The sequence below is a fragment of the Semicossyphus pulcher genome, unplaced genomic scaffold (genome assembly GCF_022749685.1).
Source record: "Semicossyphus pulcher isolate SPU_LCO1_2020_fin unplaced genomic scaffold, fSemPul1.0.p SCAF_15, whole genome shotgun sequence".
Taxonomy (NCBI): Eukaryota; Metazoa; Chordata; class Actinopteri; order Labriformes; family Labridae; genus Semicossyphus; species Semicossyphus pulcher.
The window spans coordinates 24,903,640-24,920,489 of NW_027211659.1; the positions used below are offsets into that span (position 1 = coordinate 24,903,640).

The 16,850-nt window shown below is 44.3% G+C and overlaps 1 protein-coding gene across 1 annotated transcript; it reads left to right on the top strand.

Annotated features, from left to right (window-relative positions):
* The first annotated feature begins 254 nt into the window (after window positions 1–254).
* Window positions 255–16,410, top strand: mcm3ap (minichromosome maintenance complex component 3 associated protein). The gene is made up of 29 exons (XM_069663780.1): window positions 255–317; window positions 512–2,136; window positions 2,405–2,652; window positions 2,923–3,007; window positions 3,506–3,659; window positions 3,803–3,996; window positions 4,093–4,232; window positions 4,483–4,680; window positions 5,093–5,361; window positions 5,471–5,633; window positions 6,559–6,716; window positions 6,843–7,066; window positions 7,180–7,439; window positions 7,818–7,918; window positions 8,032–8,163; window positions 8,592–8,705; window positions 8,823–8,975; window positions 9,571–9,768; window positions 9,954–10,022; window positions 10,105–10,239; window positions 10,373–10,526; window positions 10,630–10,894; window positions 11,105–11,202; window positions 12,443–12,833; window positions 13,061–13,351; window positions 13,470–13,599; window positions 14,678–14,863; window positions 15,331–15,481; window positions 15,737–16,410. The coding sequence occupies exons 2-29, from the start codon at window positions 630–632 to the stop codon at window positions 15,905–15,907; spliced, it is 6,339 nt and encodes a 2,112-aa protein (XP_069519881.1). The 5' UTR covers window positions 255–317; window positions 512–629; the 3' UTR covers window positions 15,908–16,410.
* Window positions 16,411–16,850: the final 440 nt, after the last annotated feature.

A 16,850-nucleotide genomic window follows, 5' to 3' on the forward strand; every position in this document is an offset into this window, starting at 1 on the left:
CAATGTTCAACCAGGCAGTATTCAAGGTGACACGTCCCGGCACTTTGTATATATAGTTCCTCGAAACCGAAAAAATAAGCTTTGACTAAAGTATGCAGAAACAACAAAAACGTTGAACAAAATATTTTTCTAAAAATGGCAGTGGTCGTTCCCTCATTCAAGTCATTTCCGAGCATTAAGCCGTTCACAACGTTGGCATGATGGAACAGAGTTTAGCATTGAGGGGGAATCACAAATCGGACGGACCGGAACCGGAAATGTGATATCGTGTTTGAGCGGAACCAAAAAACACAACATAGCAAAGAAAGCTGTGAGAGGTGAGGGTTTTTCGTATAAAAATTACATTACTCTGCCCTTTTTTCTTTAAAAGAACAACGCGTTTTGTCAATATTACAACTTCAAGTTTGTCAAGCTAACTTGAGCAATGTTTGTGTTTGGCTTATACTAGCAGCAGAGCCACGCATTTTAATTTCCCTCTCTTTGCCTTTTTAATGTGCTTTTGACGTAATAGGATGTTCCACTAAAAGAAACGCGAGTGAGGGGAGCAGTTTACAGATTTCTGCTGCTTTAATGCCCGGATGAGAAACGTTTCTTTCAACAAATAGCCAACGTGCGCTGGTAACTGCGCCATGAATCCACCCAATCCATTTGGAAGTCCTCAAGGTGGAGCTTTTCAAGCTCCAAGCAACACCACGAAGACTAGTTTGTTCCAGTCATTTGGACAGCAAAGTGCTAGCAATCAACCCCAAACTATGGGCTTTTTCCCATCAACATCAGCGTTTGGACAGCCACCTGTCCTAAATCAGCCCCCAAGTCATGGGACTACAATCTTTGGACAGGCTCCTGCTTTTGGGCAGTCATCAACACAGCCTGCCCCGCTGCCTACAATAAGCTCAGCTCCAGCATTTGGACAACCATCATTAGGAATGAGTAGCTCTGGCTTTGGTGGCAACACTGCACCAGCTTTTGGACAGACTAGTGGATCGAACCAGAGTTCTGTATTTGGACAGTCACCTGCATTTGGGCAGCCTTCTGCATTTGGGCAGGCTCCAGGATTTGGCCAGCAGCCACCAAGCTTTGGCCAACAGTCCTCTGGGTTTGGAAACACCCAGGTGACCTCTGCTTCCACCCCTGCTGTAGGGCAACCTCAGCCTCTGGGTTTTGGACAGTCTGTGTTTGGACAGCCATCATCTACCAGTGTCACCACCAGTGTATTTGGCTCAGCTCAGAGTGTGACCCAGAACAGAGGCTTTGGAACAACTGAATTCAGTTTCAAGCCGGCTAATGAGGCACTGTTCAAACCCATCTTCAGTGCAAGCCCTGAACCTGCTAACCCTCAAACTACTTCAATGTCCAACTCACCTTTTGGCGGTAGTGGATCCCAGACAAGCTCCAGCACCATGATTAGCAGCAGCACTACCACCACCACCACAGGCTTCTCTCTATTGACTGGGGCCAAGTCAGGGCCTCTAGGCTTCAGCTTCTCACAGCCTGCTGCAGCCCCATCCATCTCTGCTCAAAACAATCCACTAACAACTGGCACTAGCAGTGGGCCTTCCAACACCCTCCAGTTCACCTTTTCCCAGCCAGCTGCCCCATCCAGCTCCAGCACTAAGACAACCACCACCGAGCCCACTACCCCATCATCTTTCAGCTTTTCAGCCAAAACAGTCCAGCCCCAGGCAGCCCCCCTTTTTGGTGGAAGTAATTTTGGTCAGCCCCCAGCTTATGGTGACACCAAAGCTAAAGCAGAAACTAGTACAGAGGAGAAAGGGACTAACCTTGAGTCTCTAGGAGACACAAATGTATTCGCAAGATTAAGCAAAGGCACCAAGCGCAAGGAAGATCCAGCAGTCCCAGGAGCTGGGCAGGAGAAGCCTGTCACAGAGGAGGATGTTCCAGGAGAGGCAGATTCTCCAAGACATCCCTCAAAGAGGCCCCTTATGAGGTCCCGTGGCCCAGCTGGAGGAGTATTTGGTAGGGCACTAAGCGGCCTACGAAGAGATGTCGGCAATCCAGTGAGGCGAGAGGTCACTAAGGAGACAGAGAGGGAAGACGTCCAAGCTCCTGGTGACGACCTACCTGCTACACCTCTCACAGTAACCAGGAATGAGCTGGAAAAAGCTGAACAGCCAGGTGAGACTTAGAAATCATATGCAGTACATGGATCAAAGAGAAATTTGATAATGATTTTTTTCCAGGGAATATGAAATATGCATTGCATTTTGCATATTAAATTTTCTTACCCGCTACTTCTAGTAGGAAACTCAGAGTAGTTTTTGGTTTTGATAAAGTACAGAAGTCCTTATCTTGCTGAACTGATCTTACATTATCTAAAAGACTGGATTGCATTTTTTTAAAAACTCACCCTCTTGTCTACCTGTTACCTATTATCACTCACCAGGCCCAGCAAAAGCCCCAGACCTGATGCCCGAGATCACAACCCCTGTGAAACGTGGCGTACGCAGGGAGAGCTCAGAGAGTCTGAGCGGCATGTCTCCCACAGACTGCACCACCATCATGTGCAGGAACGTGCCTCCAGCCCTCAACAGGAAGGATATAATGGAGAAGCACTTTGTACATTTTGGAAAAGTCCACAAGATCTTCTGCCGGCCTGCCAAAAACATGGCCATTGTACACTTTAAGGATCATGTGAGTTTACTCTATTGTTTCTACCCTCAGTTTCTTGACTTCAACTAAACCGGCAGTAAACAATAACAGTTCTTCCAATCTGGATCTCCACCAGCGTTGTTTTCTCAGTACACTTTATCTGCTTGAGTAAAAGTTTTCATAGCCGGAGTAGATTGCTGGTTTTACCACTTGTTATTTATACTTCTGATTCTTCTCCCTCTTACAGGTTTTAGTCTTTGTTATCACAAAATTATTTTGCGTTCTGTCGATGTTAACTGTCATCTCTTTCAGGGGTCAGCAGCAAGGGCGAAGAAGAAAGGCAAAGTCCTGCATAGACACGAGCTCCTACTTCTTTGGCAGAAAAAGAAGCAGCAGAGTAAATACAATACATTTATATAAACACTGAATTGAAATAATTACTTTTATCCAACAGTCATTGCTTTGATGTAATAACTTTTATCCAACCAGCTAGGGTACCTACAGACCCTAAAGGTATTCTTGTTGTTGTATCTCACAGGCGCTTTATTCTATCATTTAAAGTTTTCATGACTCATCAATTTGTGTTATTGGTGATTTTTTGAAATACCACTGCATTGAGGTCCCTAGGTCCTCAGGAAAAAGCACCCAGATCTGCCTATATAATAAACCATAGCTTTAATAAACATTTGCTATAATAGTTTTCTCTTAAAGCAGTTTATTCTTTGGGTCCTTCAAACCTCAGTTGGTAGCCCTTCAGTATTTTTGCAGTATGATTGTTTAAATTACTGTTTGAGGTCAGGACGTTGTTACGTACTGATGTTTATGTTATAATGTTCAATTCCCTCCATTTAGTCATGATATTAATTCTGAGTTGTTTCTCTTGTTCGTGCATCAGGTCCAGGTGATAAAGGGAGCAGACCTGCAGCAGGAAAGGAGGAGGCAGAGGAAGAAAGTACGGAGGACACTGGGTCGAAGGCGAGTTCTTCCCCTCTCAGAAGACCTGCATTTAGAGCTCCTGCAGTCAGCAGCACAGTGGCACTCAGCCGCAGGTACCACTTGCACTTTGTTTGCCGTTATTACAGTGTTTGTTGTACCTTTATTTAACAGGTCTGAACCATTGCACATATTGGATATAATTGAGAAAGTAGCTGTAGTGCTGTGACTGTCTAACATGCCTCTTTCTATGCGTCAGCTCTCCAGTGAAGAAGTCCTCATTGGCGAAGTCTCTGCAGTTTGACACCGAACCATCGCGAGACAGCAGCACAGAGGCGTCGGGCTCAGATCGCCCGGTCCCCTCGTCCCTCCTCCACCTCATCGGCCAGATGGCTGAGACCGCTGAGGACAAGTACCGCCTCCTGGAGCAGAGAGACAAGATCCTACGTCAAGGTTGAGCCACCTCTCACACCCATCTATTGCTGCGTTTAGTATTGCTTAAAAAAAATTAGAGACACTTTTAACTGTATGCGTAATATGTCCACACAGGTCGGCCCAAGAGGACGGACCTGGTCCTGTCGAAGGTGTTTGTGGGGACGTGTCCTGACATGTGTCCAGAGAAGGAGAGGTACATGAGAGAGACACGGAAACAGCTGAGCATGTTCGAGGTCTTCACAGATACTGAGATGGTAATAATGCATTCACACTGTTTGATCTGAGACTGTTCTGTGGGATGTTTCATAATGAAATCTGTGGTAGACTTTTGCAACATAGGTCCCTTGCTATTCTCCCTTTAAACTTACAATGGAAAGAAAAGAAGGAAATAAAGATAAACAATCTTTTTTATTCTTGTTGCATTTAATGGATATTTGGGTCTATCTGCATATGAATACAAATGGTAGACAGAAATTGAAACCATCCCCTCTTTTCCTCGACTAGGTGGATCACGCAGCAGCCATTAAGGAGTACAGTCGCTCATCAGCTGACCAGGAGGAGCCCCTTCCCCACGAGTTGCGCCCCCTGCCTGTACTCAGCATGACGATGGACTATCTGGTGACTCAGATCATGGATCAGGGTCATGACAACTACCGGGATTGGTATGACTTTGTGTGGAACAGGACCCGCGGCATCCGAAAGGTAAGGGCCTGTCTGAGATTAGCCTTCCTTAAAACTGGCTATTATCATGATTCAGTCTTGTTTTATTTACAGATGAAAATGATGCAAAACTAAAAACATGAGCGATTTTTTTAGGGGCAGCGGTTGTTTGTTGTTGGTTGTTTTTTTTTTATTTACCAAAATGAAATTGCAAAAAAATCCTTAGTGCAATGACAGGGCACTTGTGAGTGTATGTTGCATGGTTTAGTTTGTTGTTTGTTGAATTGTTTTCTTAACATGCATAGCTCTTTATTTCTGAATAGTTGATCTAATCTAACACGGATGTTTCATACAAATGTGTGAAATTTAGCTTTCAACTCCACAAGTATCAAGTTATGAAGCATGTTGTGTAGACTGATTTTAAATGCCAGCCGCTCCTCTATTGTACCCACAGGACATCACCCAGCAGCACCTGTGCTGCCCACACACGGTGTCGCTGATTGAGAAGTGCACACGCTTCCATGTGCACTGTGCTCACCATCTCTGCGAGGAGCACATCTCATCTTTTGACGCAAAGATCAACAACGAGAACATGACGAAGTGCCTCCAGAGTCTCAAAGAAATGTACCAGGACCTGGCAACACGTCAGGTCTACTGCCCCCGGGAGGCAGAGTTTCGCCAGTACAACGTGCTGCTCAAACTCAACGACGGAGACATCCTACGGTCAGTCAGCTCTAACTCCCCAACACTCTTTCTTATAGCACTTTGACTTTTTTTTTATACGTCTTGTTTGGTGAAGGCATGCTTTCTTACTCTTTTAATTTCCACACAGTGAAGTTCAGCAGTTCCGTGACGAGGTGCGCAATTCCCCTGAGGTGAAGTTTGCAGTGCAAGCTTTTGCTGCCGTCAACAGCAACAACTTTGTGCGCTTCTTCAAGCTGGTGAAAGGAGCCTCGTACCTCGCCAGCTGCCTCCTACACAGATACTTCAACCAGGTCAGAAACTGTTTCCTTCTTTGATGAATTTGACCAAAACCCCTTTCAACTTGTCTAAAGTGTTTTAACTTAAGGTGCTTTTCAATAGCAGGAACTTTCCCCTGGAACTAGGAACCTTTTGAGGAACTGTGTGTGTTTCGATAGAAGGAACCAGGGTCTAAATTTAGTTCCGGGGTAATTGATTTACCCCCTGAAAAGTCCCTGCTCAGGGTGTTGTACTTTCTAAAGGTCAAGGAACTTTCAGGGCGGGGCCTACAGTGCTGATCGTTTCTGATTGGTCGAGTACTCACAGCTTTTTACTTCACCCGTCATGTATAAAAGACTGCAGCTGCAAGCTCACTGTAATCATCTTACTTACGAGATTGTTTATCATTTGCAATACAATAAAACAAAAACAGCTTAAGTTAATTCTCCTCTATGCTAACAGGCTAACTGACGTGTCGCACAAATGATACCGGCCTGTTGGCATCATCTTTGTTCTGTGGCCTTCATCTTCTTCTTACCACCACCTTCTGGACTGGCGGTGTAGTGCAGTCACTTTTATTGCTTCTCCATACATCATTGGCCTGATTTGCATAATCTGCCTGGGACTTTGGGCTGGTGTGGAAACGTAGACAACAATGGGCCACAGGAACCATATAATTCCTTGAAAAGAAGTTCCTGGAACTAAAAGTTCCTGCTACTTTTGGTCGAAAAGCTTGTTGTGTTTTTTACCCTTTTATATCAGTTTTTTTTTTTACCTGCGTTCTTATTTTGTATGCTATTTTAGACCTATTCGTATCGTAGACTGCTGTTGTTACTAACAGTAATACTTACTGTATCGCATGCTAAAATGTTTGGAAATGTAACATGATGGAAACTGATCTAGCCAGAAGTTGAGTTGTTCAGTATTTATGTTCATTTAAATGTATCTTTTTGTGTGCAGGTCAGAGCTAAGGCCTTGAAAACCTTGAACATGGCCCACACGGTGGGTCCACGATCGACTGTGTTTCCTGTTGACGACGTAGTCCGCATGTTAATGTTCCCTAATGTTGAAGAAGCAACCGACTTCATCCAGCAGTACGGCCTGAATGTCCTTGATGGGTGAGTGTCTGATGTGGTGTGATCGACGTTTGAGCAACTCCCGAGAGAGGAATATCAAAGCATATTATCACTTTGTTTGTTTTGTGCCAATGTCCTGACAATCATATCTCAAAATATTGTTCACAGTATGGTGGAGCTGAGTCGAATAGCCTATCAGGAGCCAGACCTGCCTCTGTCCCAGAAGAAGTCCGAGGTCATCCTCGCTAAGAAGACCGTGCTGATTGGAGAGGTGGTGCACGGAGGCCCCCTCTCTAACCCTGTCCAGCACACCCCCGTCTGCAGCTTCGACTCCCAGAACAAGTATCGTGGAGAGGGCCCGCTGGCTGAACCCACCTCAAGCCAGTTTAAAGGTATATGCTGCACTTCTCCGAACATAACCCTCACAAGTTTTAAACTCTATTTGCAGTACATCATTAGAACCATTCTTATCAGTGACAGCTGAAATGTTGCTTTATTTTCTCAGCTCTTGCTGCCAGGATGGAGGTTAAGGCTCCACCTAGCGCTGAGCTGCTGACACAGGTCGTGCCGGTCCAGGTTCCAGACGTACCCGCTGTGTTCGGGTTGCCCTCAGCTGTCTCAGATGAGACGGGAGAGACCAGCCAACCTTATCACAGCCCGGCCCACGCAGCGGATCCCCAACAGCTGTTCCAGCCCATATCTCAACCTCAGCCTGTCAAACCGCCATCCCCTCCACCCAAACCTCAGCCGGTGTACAACAATGAGGTGGGCAAGATCATTAAGCACTTTATCCCTGAACACATGAGATGTTCCACGTGCAGAACTCATGAAGTCGATATTGTTATTTTTCCATAACTTCTCTTGTACTTGGATAATTTCTAGCTACAGTAATACAGTAACAGAACCTTTGCTCTGAACCGAGTGTTCCTTACTGATTGCAGAGAAGTGGTAGGAAGTAACTCAGTATATTTACAAGGTACATGATTACTATTTATGCTACTTTACTTGCACTGTAGTGCATTTCAGAGGGAAGAATGGCTCCTTTTACTTGAGTCCAGTTGTGTTAATTACAAGTAATTTACTGGATGTCCCTTTCTTCCACTGTGCACGTGACAGTAACAGTGCTGATTTTGTTCCCCTCAGGACATCATGGCTGTGCTCGACTGTGTGATTGAAGAGGTGATTGCAGCAGGAGCGAGGGAGGTCGCAGACGCCGGTGCCAGCTACGCCACAACAGCTCTTATGTAAGTTCAAAGCGATCTGCCCATCCAGCGTTTTTGTGCACAGTATGTAAATCATGTGCAGTGTGCAAAGGCTAGATGTTTTTTATTTACTTGCTATTTTGTGGTGTTTGCAGGGAGAGCAGCGTGCAGGTGGAGTCCCTGGTGGGCGAGGTGCTGGGACAGATGCTGCAGGAGATGTCCTCCTCTGAGATCAAGCAGGAACAGGAGCGTGTGGCTGAAGAGAAGCGGAAGCTTGAAGAAGCCAGGTTGGATAGAGGCAGCCTGATAATGACCTTTTGATTAGATCACACTGTATTTTTTATCATCATTAATGACAACACTTAGCTTAGTTTAGAAAGTGTAAACCAACTTCTACCCTGAAACAAAACACAGGATGTAAAATCATCATTGTTAGCTGTTTGTGTTTTTTATATTAAATGTACGAATAAAGTTTTAATCATCCGGTTATTGAAGCAGACGAACTTGTAAGATAAGGGCAGGGCTACACAATAATTTTATATTACAGGGAAAAAAACATTTCTTATCATGTTAGGTTTGCAAAAACGAACCACTTTTTATTTCTGATTAATCATTGACCAGACATCTTTATCTCAATATTTTTCCAATTTAAAGTCATTTTATTCTTACTTGTCAAATCTCACCTCCGTTTCTTTCTCCATGTCTGTGATGTCAGGAGGAAGCAGGAGCACGAGGCCTTCCTGGTTCAGTACAGCTTCTCTCTCTGCACAGAGCTCATCCATGAAGTCTTAGATGAGACCATCAAGGAGACCACCGCCTCTGAGATCCAGTAAGGCTTTAAAACTCAACCAAAGGCATATTATTATCACAACTAATTACGTTAATAATTATCATGTTGAAGTTTTAGGAAGTTTTTTTAATGAGTTTCTTTAATTTCTTCTTTCAGACAAGCAGTGAATGAGAAGGCAGACCGTGTGGCTAAATGCACAGATCAGGTCTGTAACAGTCTGGTTGAGGAGACGTTGAGTGCAGACATTGCTCTGCTGATTGAAGACATCCTTGAAGCCGAGCTGCAACGCATCCACAAGTACATCAAAAGGTAAGAAACGGAACATGTGGAAATATTTAGACCAGTATGTCACACTAAACTAAGAGTTTATTCCCCTGGTTCATTTTAGGTATTTAAAATTGTAATCTCAAAGATCTCAGTTTCATTCTCTTTGGCGGCACCTATGGCGATTAACAGTAATAGTGGGAGCACACTTCACAGATATCCAGACAGAGTCGCATGTGTGACGTCCACGGTTGGCTCCGGTTGTAACTCTTGATTTTCCTCGCTGATCGTCGCTTTCCTTTTAAGACTGTTTGCCTTCATCGGAAAGCAGCCGCGTAGCTCCGCCTACCCTCTCTGGCAGACCAACCACTGCTTGCTGATGGAATACACGTCACTAACTGGGCGCTGCTTGTGATTTTTTCCACAAAAGTCGCCACCGACACCCAGTCTGTAATACTGTAAATGCAAAGGCTTTCATCAGTGGGCCATCGGCTCAGTCACCATTGTGTTACCTCATTCAGTAGTGACTTGAGACAACCCTAACCCTTTATTTCAGTTAAAATCTTCGAGATTTTTACTTTAATATCAAGCCAACATGAACATCAGTTATACTTCAATCTGCTCTCCTCTCCACCACTAGGTGGCGTGATGTGGTCGCAGTGCGTCGGCAGCTGAAGAGACAGATGAGAGGTTTCCCTGCTGCTCCTTGCTGTGTTGACCCTCAGTTCAAACTGAAGGCTCTGGCTCCCAGCGCCCCCAGACAGCCCTCCATTGCAGATCTGGCTCGGGGTGTGGTCAACCTGGGCAACGCCGGCACCCTGGCCCTCTCCAGCACCAGGTAATCTCATCAGTAATTAGTGGTTTTGTCTGTGTGTTGCTGGAATTCACAATTATTGGATTTCTGCAACATGCATCTATTGTGAAATCAAGTTATCTTAATATAAGCATACTCAAGTAAATATAAAACATAAAGACATATTAACTGCTCCAGTAAATATGAAACATGTTCTGTATTTTCAATAGGTTGTTGAAAATAAGACAGGAAGTGATCCACCAGATGAGAGTCCATTACTACTATCAGCGGCTGCTCGAGTAAGTCTGTACTATGATTATTCATCAGTAAATTATTCATGTCTTTAAGCAGCATTTTGACTCTCTACATCTTTTCTCTCAGTGAGACAGTTTGGGCGCCGCTCGACCTGCCAGCACTGGTGACAGAAAACACCCCCAACCCACCTGACCGCATCTTCTGGAAGGCTGTTCTCCTCCTGCCAAGTGATCACGAGAGTGTAGCAAGCGTCGCCGACAGGTAAGCCACTGACAAATATGATAAGTCAGGTAGATGTTTGATTACCTTTTAAGTTAAGATTTAATGAATTCAAATCCACCCAGTGTTAATCTAAACCTTTCACTGACTGTGTCCTCATCCTGTCTGTTGTCAGGATCCTGTCAGACTGGCTGGAGGTGAAGCTCGGCGGTAGGAAGGCGTCGGAGCTGAGGGAGGAGCAGCCAGATGACGCCCTGCAGACCCTCTGTGTCACCAACACACTCCAGGATAGAGGCCATCGCACTCACAAGGTCCACATCAGCGTCAAGGTGGGGTCACACAGCTGCTTTTAGTGATGTCTACAGACACAAATATATGAAAGATAAATCAATGTTTTTTGTGTATTCAACACATCTTGATTGTGTCTTCCAGGCGTCCAGAGGCCCTCTGAGTGAAGACAGCCTGTCCAAAATGGAGGAGTGCTGCGAGCTCCACGGGACAGGAGCTCTGATCACGTTGCTCCCCGCCTTGCCGATCATGGAAGCGGGGCAGGATGAGCAGGATGTCCCTCTGCTGTCGGCCCTGCTGCAGCTCAAACAGCTGCAGCAGGCCAGCACCTGGCCCTGCCCGCTGCCCCTGGTCATACTGGTGCCCGGGCCTGACGGAGGAACTGGTCATACACAGAAACTGGAAGAAGGTAATGTATTACACTAATAGTAACATTTACAGGTTTCTAGTTGGTTTAAGTGATGGTGATTGGTATTAGCACAATCTGTGAATTTCTATTTGTAAGAAGAGTTTATGGAGGTTGCATGTGAGGCAGGATCTGTACAGTAGCTTAATTAATGTGATCAGAGTGTGTAAACTGAACTGTCCTCTCGCTGTGCTCTGTCCCTCTGTCCCTCAGCCCTGATGCTGCACACACTGGTCAAAGAACGCCTCATATCAGAGTACACATTCGTCTTCATACCGGAGACCACCAGTGATGTGCAGGGATCCAAACAGGTACGTCACACTCACACGTAGAGACACTCATGTCACAGTAAAACAGATCTAGTTTGCCTTTCACTTTCACAAGCTGAGCTTTGTTGGGAATTTATAATAACCATGTATCATATGGCAAAGTGAAAACAATGTGAAAGGCGTCACTGCTTCACACCTGAATCTACTCTGCAACTCAACTGTCCTCAGCAGGCGGTTGTTTTCTGCAAAAAGGCTCATAAAAACTACTGTATGCTACATGCTAACTCTTCTACTGATCACTCTTTAGTCACAGCAATATCTGGGACTTTATCTGGTAAATGCTCCAATATTTTTTTAAGATTATTTTTTATGGCTTTTGCATTTTTATTTATACGACAGCTGAAGATAGACAGGAAATGTTGGGAGTAGAGAGTAGGGGAAGACATGCACCAAATGATCAGCAGACAGGGAGTCGAACCTGCGATCAGTGCGATGAGGGCTGCAGCCTCTGTACATGGGGCGCCCGCGCCCCAATGCTCCCCTATTTTAAAGCTCCTGTGAGGAACTATCTGTTTGTGTCGATTTTGGCGCCCCCTGTGGACAAAGCAGTACCTCTTATCTCTTTGCTGATTTTGTCCTGTGTATGCTTAAGTGGTGGTTTTTAACAAAAAATCTCTTCCTGCTTTCTTTAACAGTCACATGTATCACTCGTTTTAAACTTCTGCCCTGGAAAATGTAAACAAAGGCAGCATGCAGTTAATCGCTCTGTCTGACACCTAGCCAGCAGTTGCAGGCACTAAAAATAACTATATAGAAATAATCAATCATGTCGCTGATGGTCTGGTTTGCCTTTGTAGCTCATATAGAGTTATCAGAATGAATTCTCATAACCAGCTAAAAACTCCTCACAGGAGCTTTAACTATTCTAACTGTGTCTGTCTGCTGGTTTGGTGGTGTATAGTAGGTTTTTAAACAGCTGCCTCCTAATACTATTAATACTAATGATAATGTCTGACTGAAACAAATTGGTATTCCTAATAGCCATAAAGTAAAATTGTTGCAAGAAAAGCAAAACATTATGATTAAACATCATAACTTTATAGGGCGGCATTGCTGCCTGTTGCTCACTGCTCAAAACTTATAGATGTATGGAAGCAGATCCTCCTTCACTGTGGCTGAAGGGGTTCAGAATCACTGCTACAGACTGATTGATAGTTTTAAAGCATTTTATGTATTGCTTATTAACATTCTTTAACTCCTCTCCCACCTGTTGTGTCTCCAGCTCAGTCATGCTATGCGTTGGCTGCTGGCCCGTGCTCCACCGCCCTTCCCTCTCTCCTGTCAGACCCTGGTGCAGCTCGTGGAGGCCAGCTTGAGTCGTGAGTTCAGCCCCAGAGTTTACGCCCAACGCCAGGAGCGAGCCGCTGCACGTCTTCCTTCCCAGGACCCTGCATCTGTCATCCAGCTGTACAACTCAGTCCTGGCTCACATCGCTGACAAAGTGTCGACCAAAGAGCTCAGCACACTTTCATGGCCGCCATTTGAGTTCTGCCTGCCTGACACCCGCAACTTTGTCCCTCATCTGGGCTGGAACTCTGAGCAGCACCTCGCCTGGCTGAGAGAAGCCATCCTCAGCTTGCAGCTGCCACGGTGGGAGACGGTATCTGGATCAGGTCAGTGACTGAGCGCGAGGAGAGTTATTAATAAGAGTTGTTCTGATACCAATAATAAGACCAGAAACGCCTCCAGTACACTGCAGAGTGATTAATTTAAGGACTCATTTCATGACTGATTCTTTTGCACTCAAGAGGAATTTATACAAAGATCAGTCCAGGAGAACAAGAATCTGTGTGTTATACTTCTTCTCCCTCCTCACTTTGTCATCTCTCCCTCTCTCTAGACTCGTGGTCCGAGCTCTGCTTCTCCGTCTTTCGTTACGCTGCTCAGATCCCAGTCTCCCATCGCAGTCAGCCTCTCCTGATGTCAAGGCTGGAGAACCTTCTGGAAAGGGTCAGGCTAAAGGGTCACCTCTCCCGAACCCCTGGATCCAAGACAAGCATGAGGTACCGGGCAGACAGAGACGAGACGGCATGCCCCACCCTCAGCCAGATTCCCTGGGACGACGTGCTGGTCATTTGCATCGACCACAAGCTGAAAGACTGGCAGATCCCCGGACCACCCGTCTGTGAAGGTGGAGACTTTCATGGGGAGCTTTATTTTACTGTGATTTAGAAAACACGTTTTGTAGACCTACTGATGATGGATGACCTTTCTTAAAATGTAATTGTTGGTTTGTTTTGTCGTTTAAGATGCCATAACGGAACATGGAGAGATCCTGATTTACTTCCCCACAGACTCTTTGAATGGCTTTGAACCACCTGAGGAATGGACCCAGGCTGTCAGACAAACCCACAAGGAGACACACCAAGAGAAGGAGGGGTAAGGAGGGCCAATAAATACTAACAGTTGTTTAGGATCTTTAATTTAACCTCAAATGTTCTATAACTTTTCACCTTGAGGAAGTTGAGTCTTCAAAAGTGCTCTTAAACCTTTAAAAGGTGGAGTTATTGCTGCAAAATGCATCCTTTTAATGACAATAAGTGGTTGTTGAGTTACCAACATCTGTTTGAAAATAGAAAAAAAAAAAAACATCTGTTGTTGAAATAAAACAGTGGAATTTTTATTTGGTAAATTTCACACTAATATCAGAACTATCAACATTTAAAACTGATCATCTCGAAGTTCTCCATTTCGTTGTATTTGGTCGAAACTTATGGCGATAAAGGCAATTGCAGGACTGTTTGCTTCATCTGAGCGTCGAGTTTGTTTCTTTTTCTCTGGATTTTCACTTCTTGTTGAAGTTGTATCTGTAGTCATCCATCTTTTCTTTGTTTGTTCAGCCATAGTAGATTACTGTTTACTCGCAACACTTGCAGAGACCGGAAAAGCAGCCGCTTAGCTCCGCCTACCCTCTCTGGCAGACCAACCACTGCTGGGTGATGGAAAACGCGTCACTAACTGGGCGCTGCTTGTGATTTCTTCCGCAAAATTCACACCAGACAGCCAGTCTGTAATACTGCAAATGCAAAGGCTTTCATCAGTGGGCCATCGGCTCAGTCAGCATTGTGTTACCTCATTCGGCGATAGATAGAGACTTAACAGACATTTATTTACATAAACATCTTTGAGATTATCACTTGAAATTTCACTTTAAACTTTTTTTGAGAAGAACCCAAGCTTTAAAAAACATAAAGCAAAGTGTGAGCTGCGTTAACAAGAACAAAGGGGGAAATCAGAAACACATTTTTTTAGGAAATACAGAAAAGAGGATTTGGTCTTCGTTTTTTTTACTGGTATCATCAAAGTTTAAAATTGTTGTATTGTGGAAATCCTGTCTTCCGATATAACCTGCTTTGGTCACTAACCTCACCTAACTTTTGGTGACTGGATTGGCAATTCTTATACTCTTCCATTGCTGTCTCCTTTTTCTCACTCTCTCTCTTTCCTCCATCCTCAGTGCGGGTGCAGCTGCCTGTGCTCCGCCCTTCAGTCTGTCCCTCAGACAAAAGTTGTTCCCCAGCCTGCTGGAGCCTCTCGAGGCCCCGACAGCCCCTCTGGACATCACTCACACTCCCACAGCGCAGGAGCTGCTGGCACACAAAGTCCTGCAGAGCTTAGAGAAGGAGAAGGCTGAGAGCAAAAGGTACAGATACAGCACTGATGGTAAAGGTGTCCTAGCAGCTAGACTTAAGGGAATGGAAAATTTTGCCAATTTGTAGGCAGGAAGGGACAGTAATTCATTTTAAAAGAAATACAAGACAGTTGAAGGAAAATTGGAAATTAAAACTCAAGTAAAATCACAAAAAGCTCTCTGATTTAGGTATGTTTGTCTTTGGGGAGCATCTCAAAAATGTCTTGTTCTTCCCTGAAGAACTGCGGGCCGTTTCAATTTGGATTAATGGTCCAGTCTCGTTTTTGGTCGTACTTTTCATTAACAAACTAATTTAATAACGTAATCGGTGACATAACTCAGATTAAGCTTTTGCCAGTGTTTAGTTTTAGCAAACAGAGGAATTAGACTCACAAAGAAAGAGGTGTTACTGCAATTATTATCATAAATAAACAGCAATATGTTTGTGTCATGTCTAACACACACACTAATGTCTACAGGAGCATGGAGCAGCTTCAGCGCTGGCTGGATGGTGACCCCTTGGACCACTTGTCCACACCGCTCTTCATCCCGTCCTCCACTCTGCTGTCCATGCCAACAACCATAAAGCTCCCGCCCACAGCCAGGACTCGAGAAGCCCCTCTCACACTGGTACGACATGTTCCCTCGCTTTACTCAGCGATTTAACAGCCATTCCAGGGGACAGGAAGCGTGAAAGTCACACCTACTGAGCTTTACACATTAAGACAATTTCAGTTGAATATTCTGCGTTTGACACGAGGAGCATATTTTATACATTTATAGACCAAAAAAGTCGTGTTTTTTTATGTGATTAAAGATTATTAAAAAATCTTTCCTAAACGTTGTAATCACTTAATTAAACATCGTCTTGCTTTGACCTTCCAGGAGTCAGAGCCTGACAATGATCTGTCGGCGAAAGCAGACTGGCCTAAAACCCCGCCTGTGTCGATGTCATGGCGACTGAAGGAACTCCAACGACAGATTGTGGCGAGCCAAGAGGAAGAACTGGCCTGCAGGCTGAAGCTGAGTGGTCTGCTGGGTATCGTCGACGACTGATGAACTTTTAAAGAAAATCTTTTTTTTATGCAAATATTTAAAAGCTTTGGACAAACTAAACATGCCCGCAGAAAGAGACTATTTAAACTCATTTCCTGAGCTCATGGCTGTGACCAAGTTCAGTCGGCTGAGAGTTGCAGACGTGTGCGTCTTATTATCTGTTTATATTATGTTTTGGTTTGTTACATAGATAGAAAATCAAGGTTTTTACTGTTTTTATTTTGTTCTATCAATTTAGCATTTATAACTTAAGTGTGTGTGTGTGTTAGAACAAACTCGGTACCTAACACTGTGTCATAAACATGATGAGATGCTGATTCCCAAAGTGTCTAAAACTCTGGAATCACTGCTTTTCTTGCCCGTCTTTAACACACATTGAATTCTTTGGATTATATATTTGTAAAACCAGCTTCAATCATAACAAGACTTCTGTGTTATTTGAACCAATTTTTGTACTGTCGACTAATGAAATTGTGTTAAAGCCAAATATTGAATAAAATGTTATTTTTCATTAAAGAAAAAGTTGTTCATCAATTTTAGTTAACATGCTAACTTCTGAAAAACATTACACCTGCTTAAAATCTGCATCTGGGCTTTGTCATTTTAAGTACGTTGGCTGGGGTGCAGGTTTAGCTCAGCGGTTAAATTGGGCGTCCCACATACAGAGGCCGAAGTCCTCGCTGTGGCGGCCCATGGTTCGACTCTTTGCCATGTCATCCCCCACTCTCTCTTCCATGTTTTTGACACTATCCACTGTCCTCTCTATAAATAAAGGCATACATTAAGCATGTTAGCAGTAATCTTACAGCACCACAGTGCCTAATAGCAAATTTTTTTGTGAAATTATGAGCGACAAAGTGAGAAAAACTGTTTGGAGATATCATACATTTCTGACAGCAAAGATACCTCCCACATAGTGAAAAGAAGAACAGACAGTTTGAGA

Excerpts from the sequence above, each read along its gene's own strand:
- mcm3ap (XM_069663780.1), top strand. The coding sequence starts at position 630 with ATGAATCCACCCAATCCATTTGGAAGTCCTCAAGGTGGAGCTTTTCAA. Across the intron at positions 9,769-9,953 it reads CTGGCCCTCTCCAGCACCAG|GTTGTTGAAAATAAGACAGG; the intron begins GTAATCTCATCA and ends TATTTTCAATAG. Across the intron at positions 10,895-11,104 it reads TACACAGAAACTGGAAGAAG|CCCTGATGCTGCACACACTG; the intron begins GTAATGTATTAC and ends TCTGTCCCTCAG.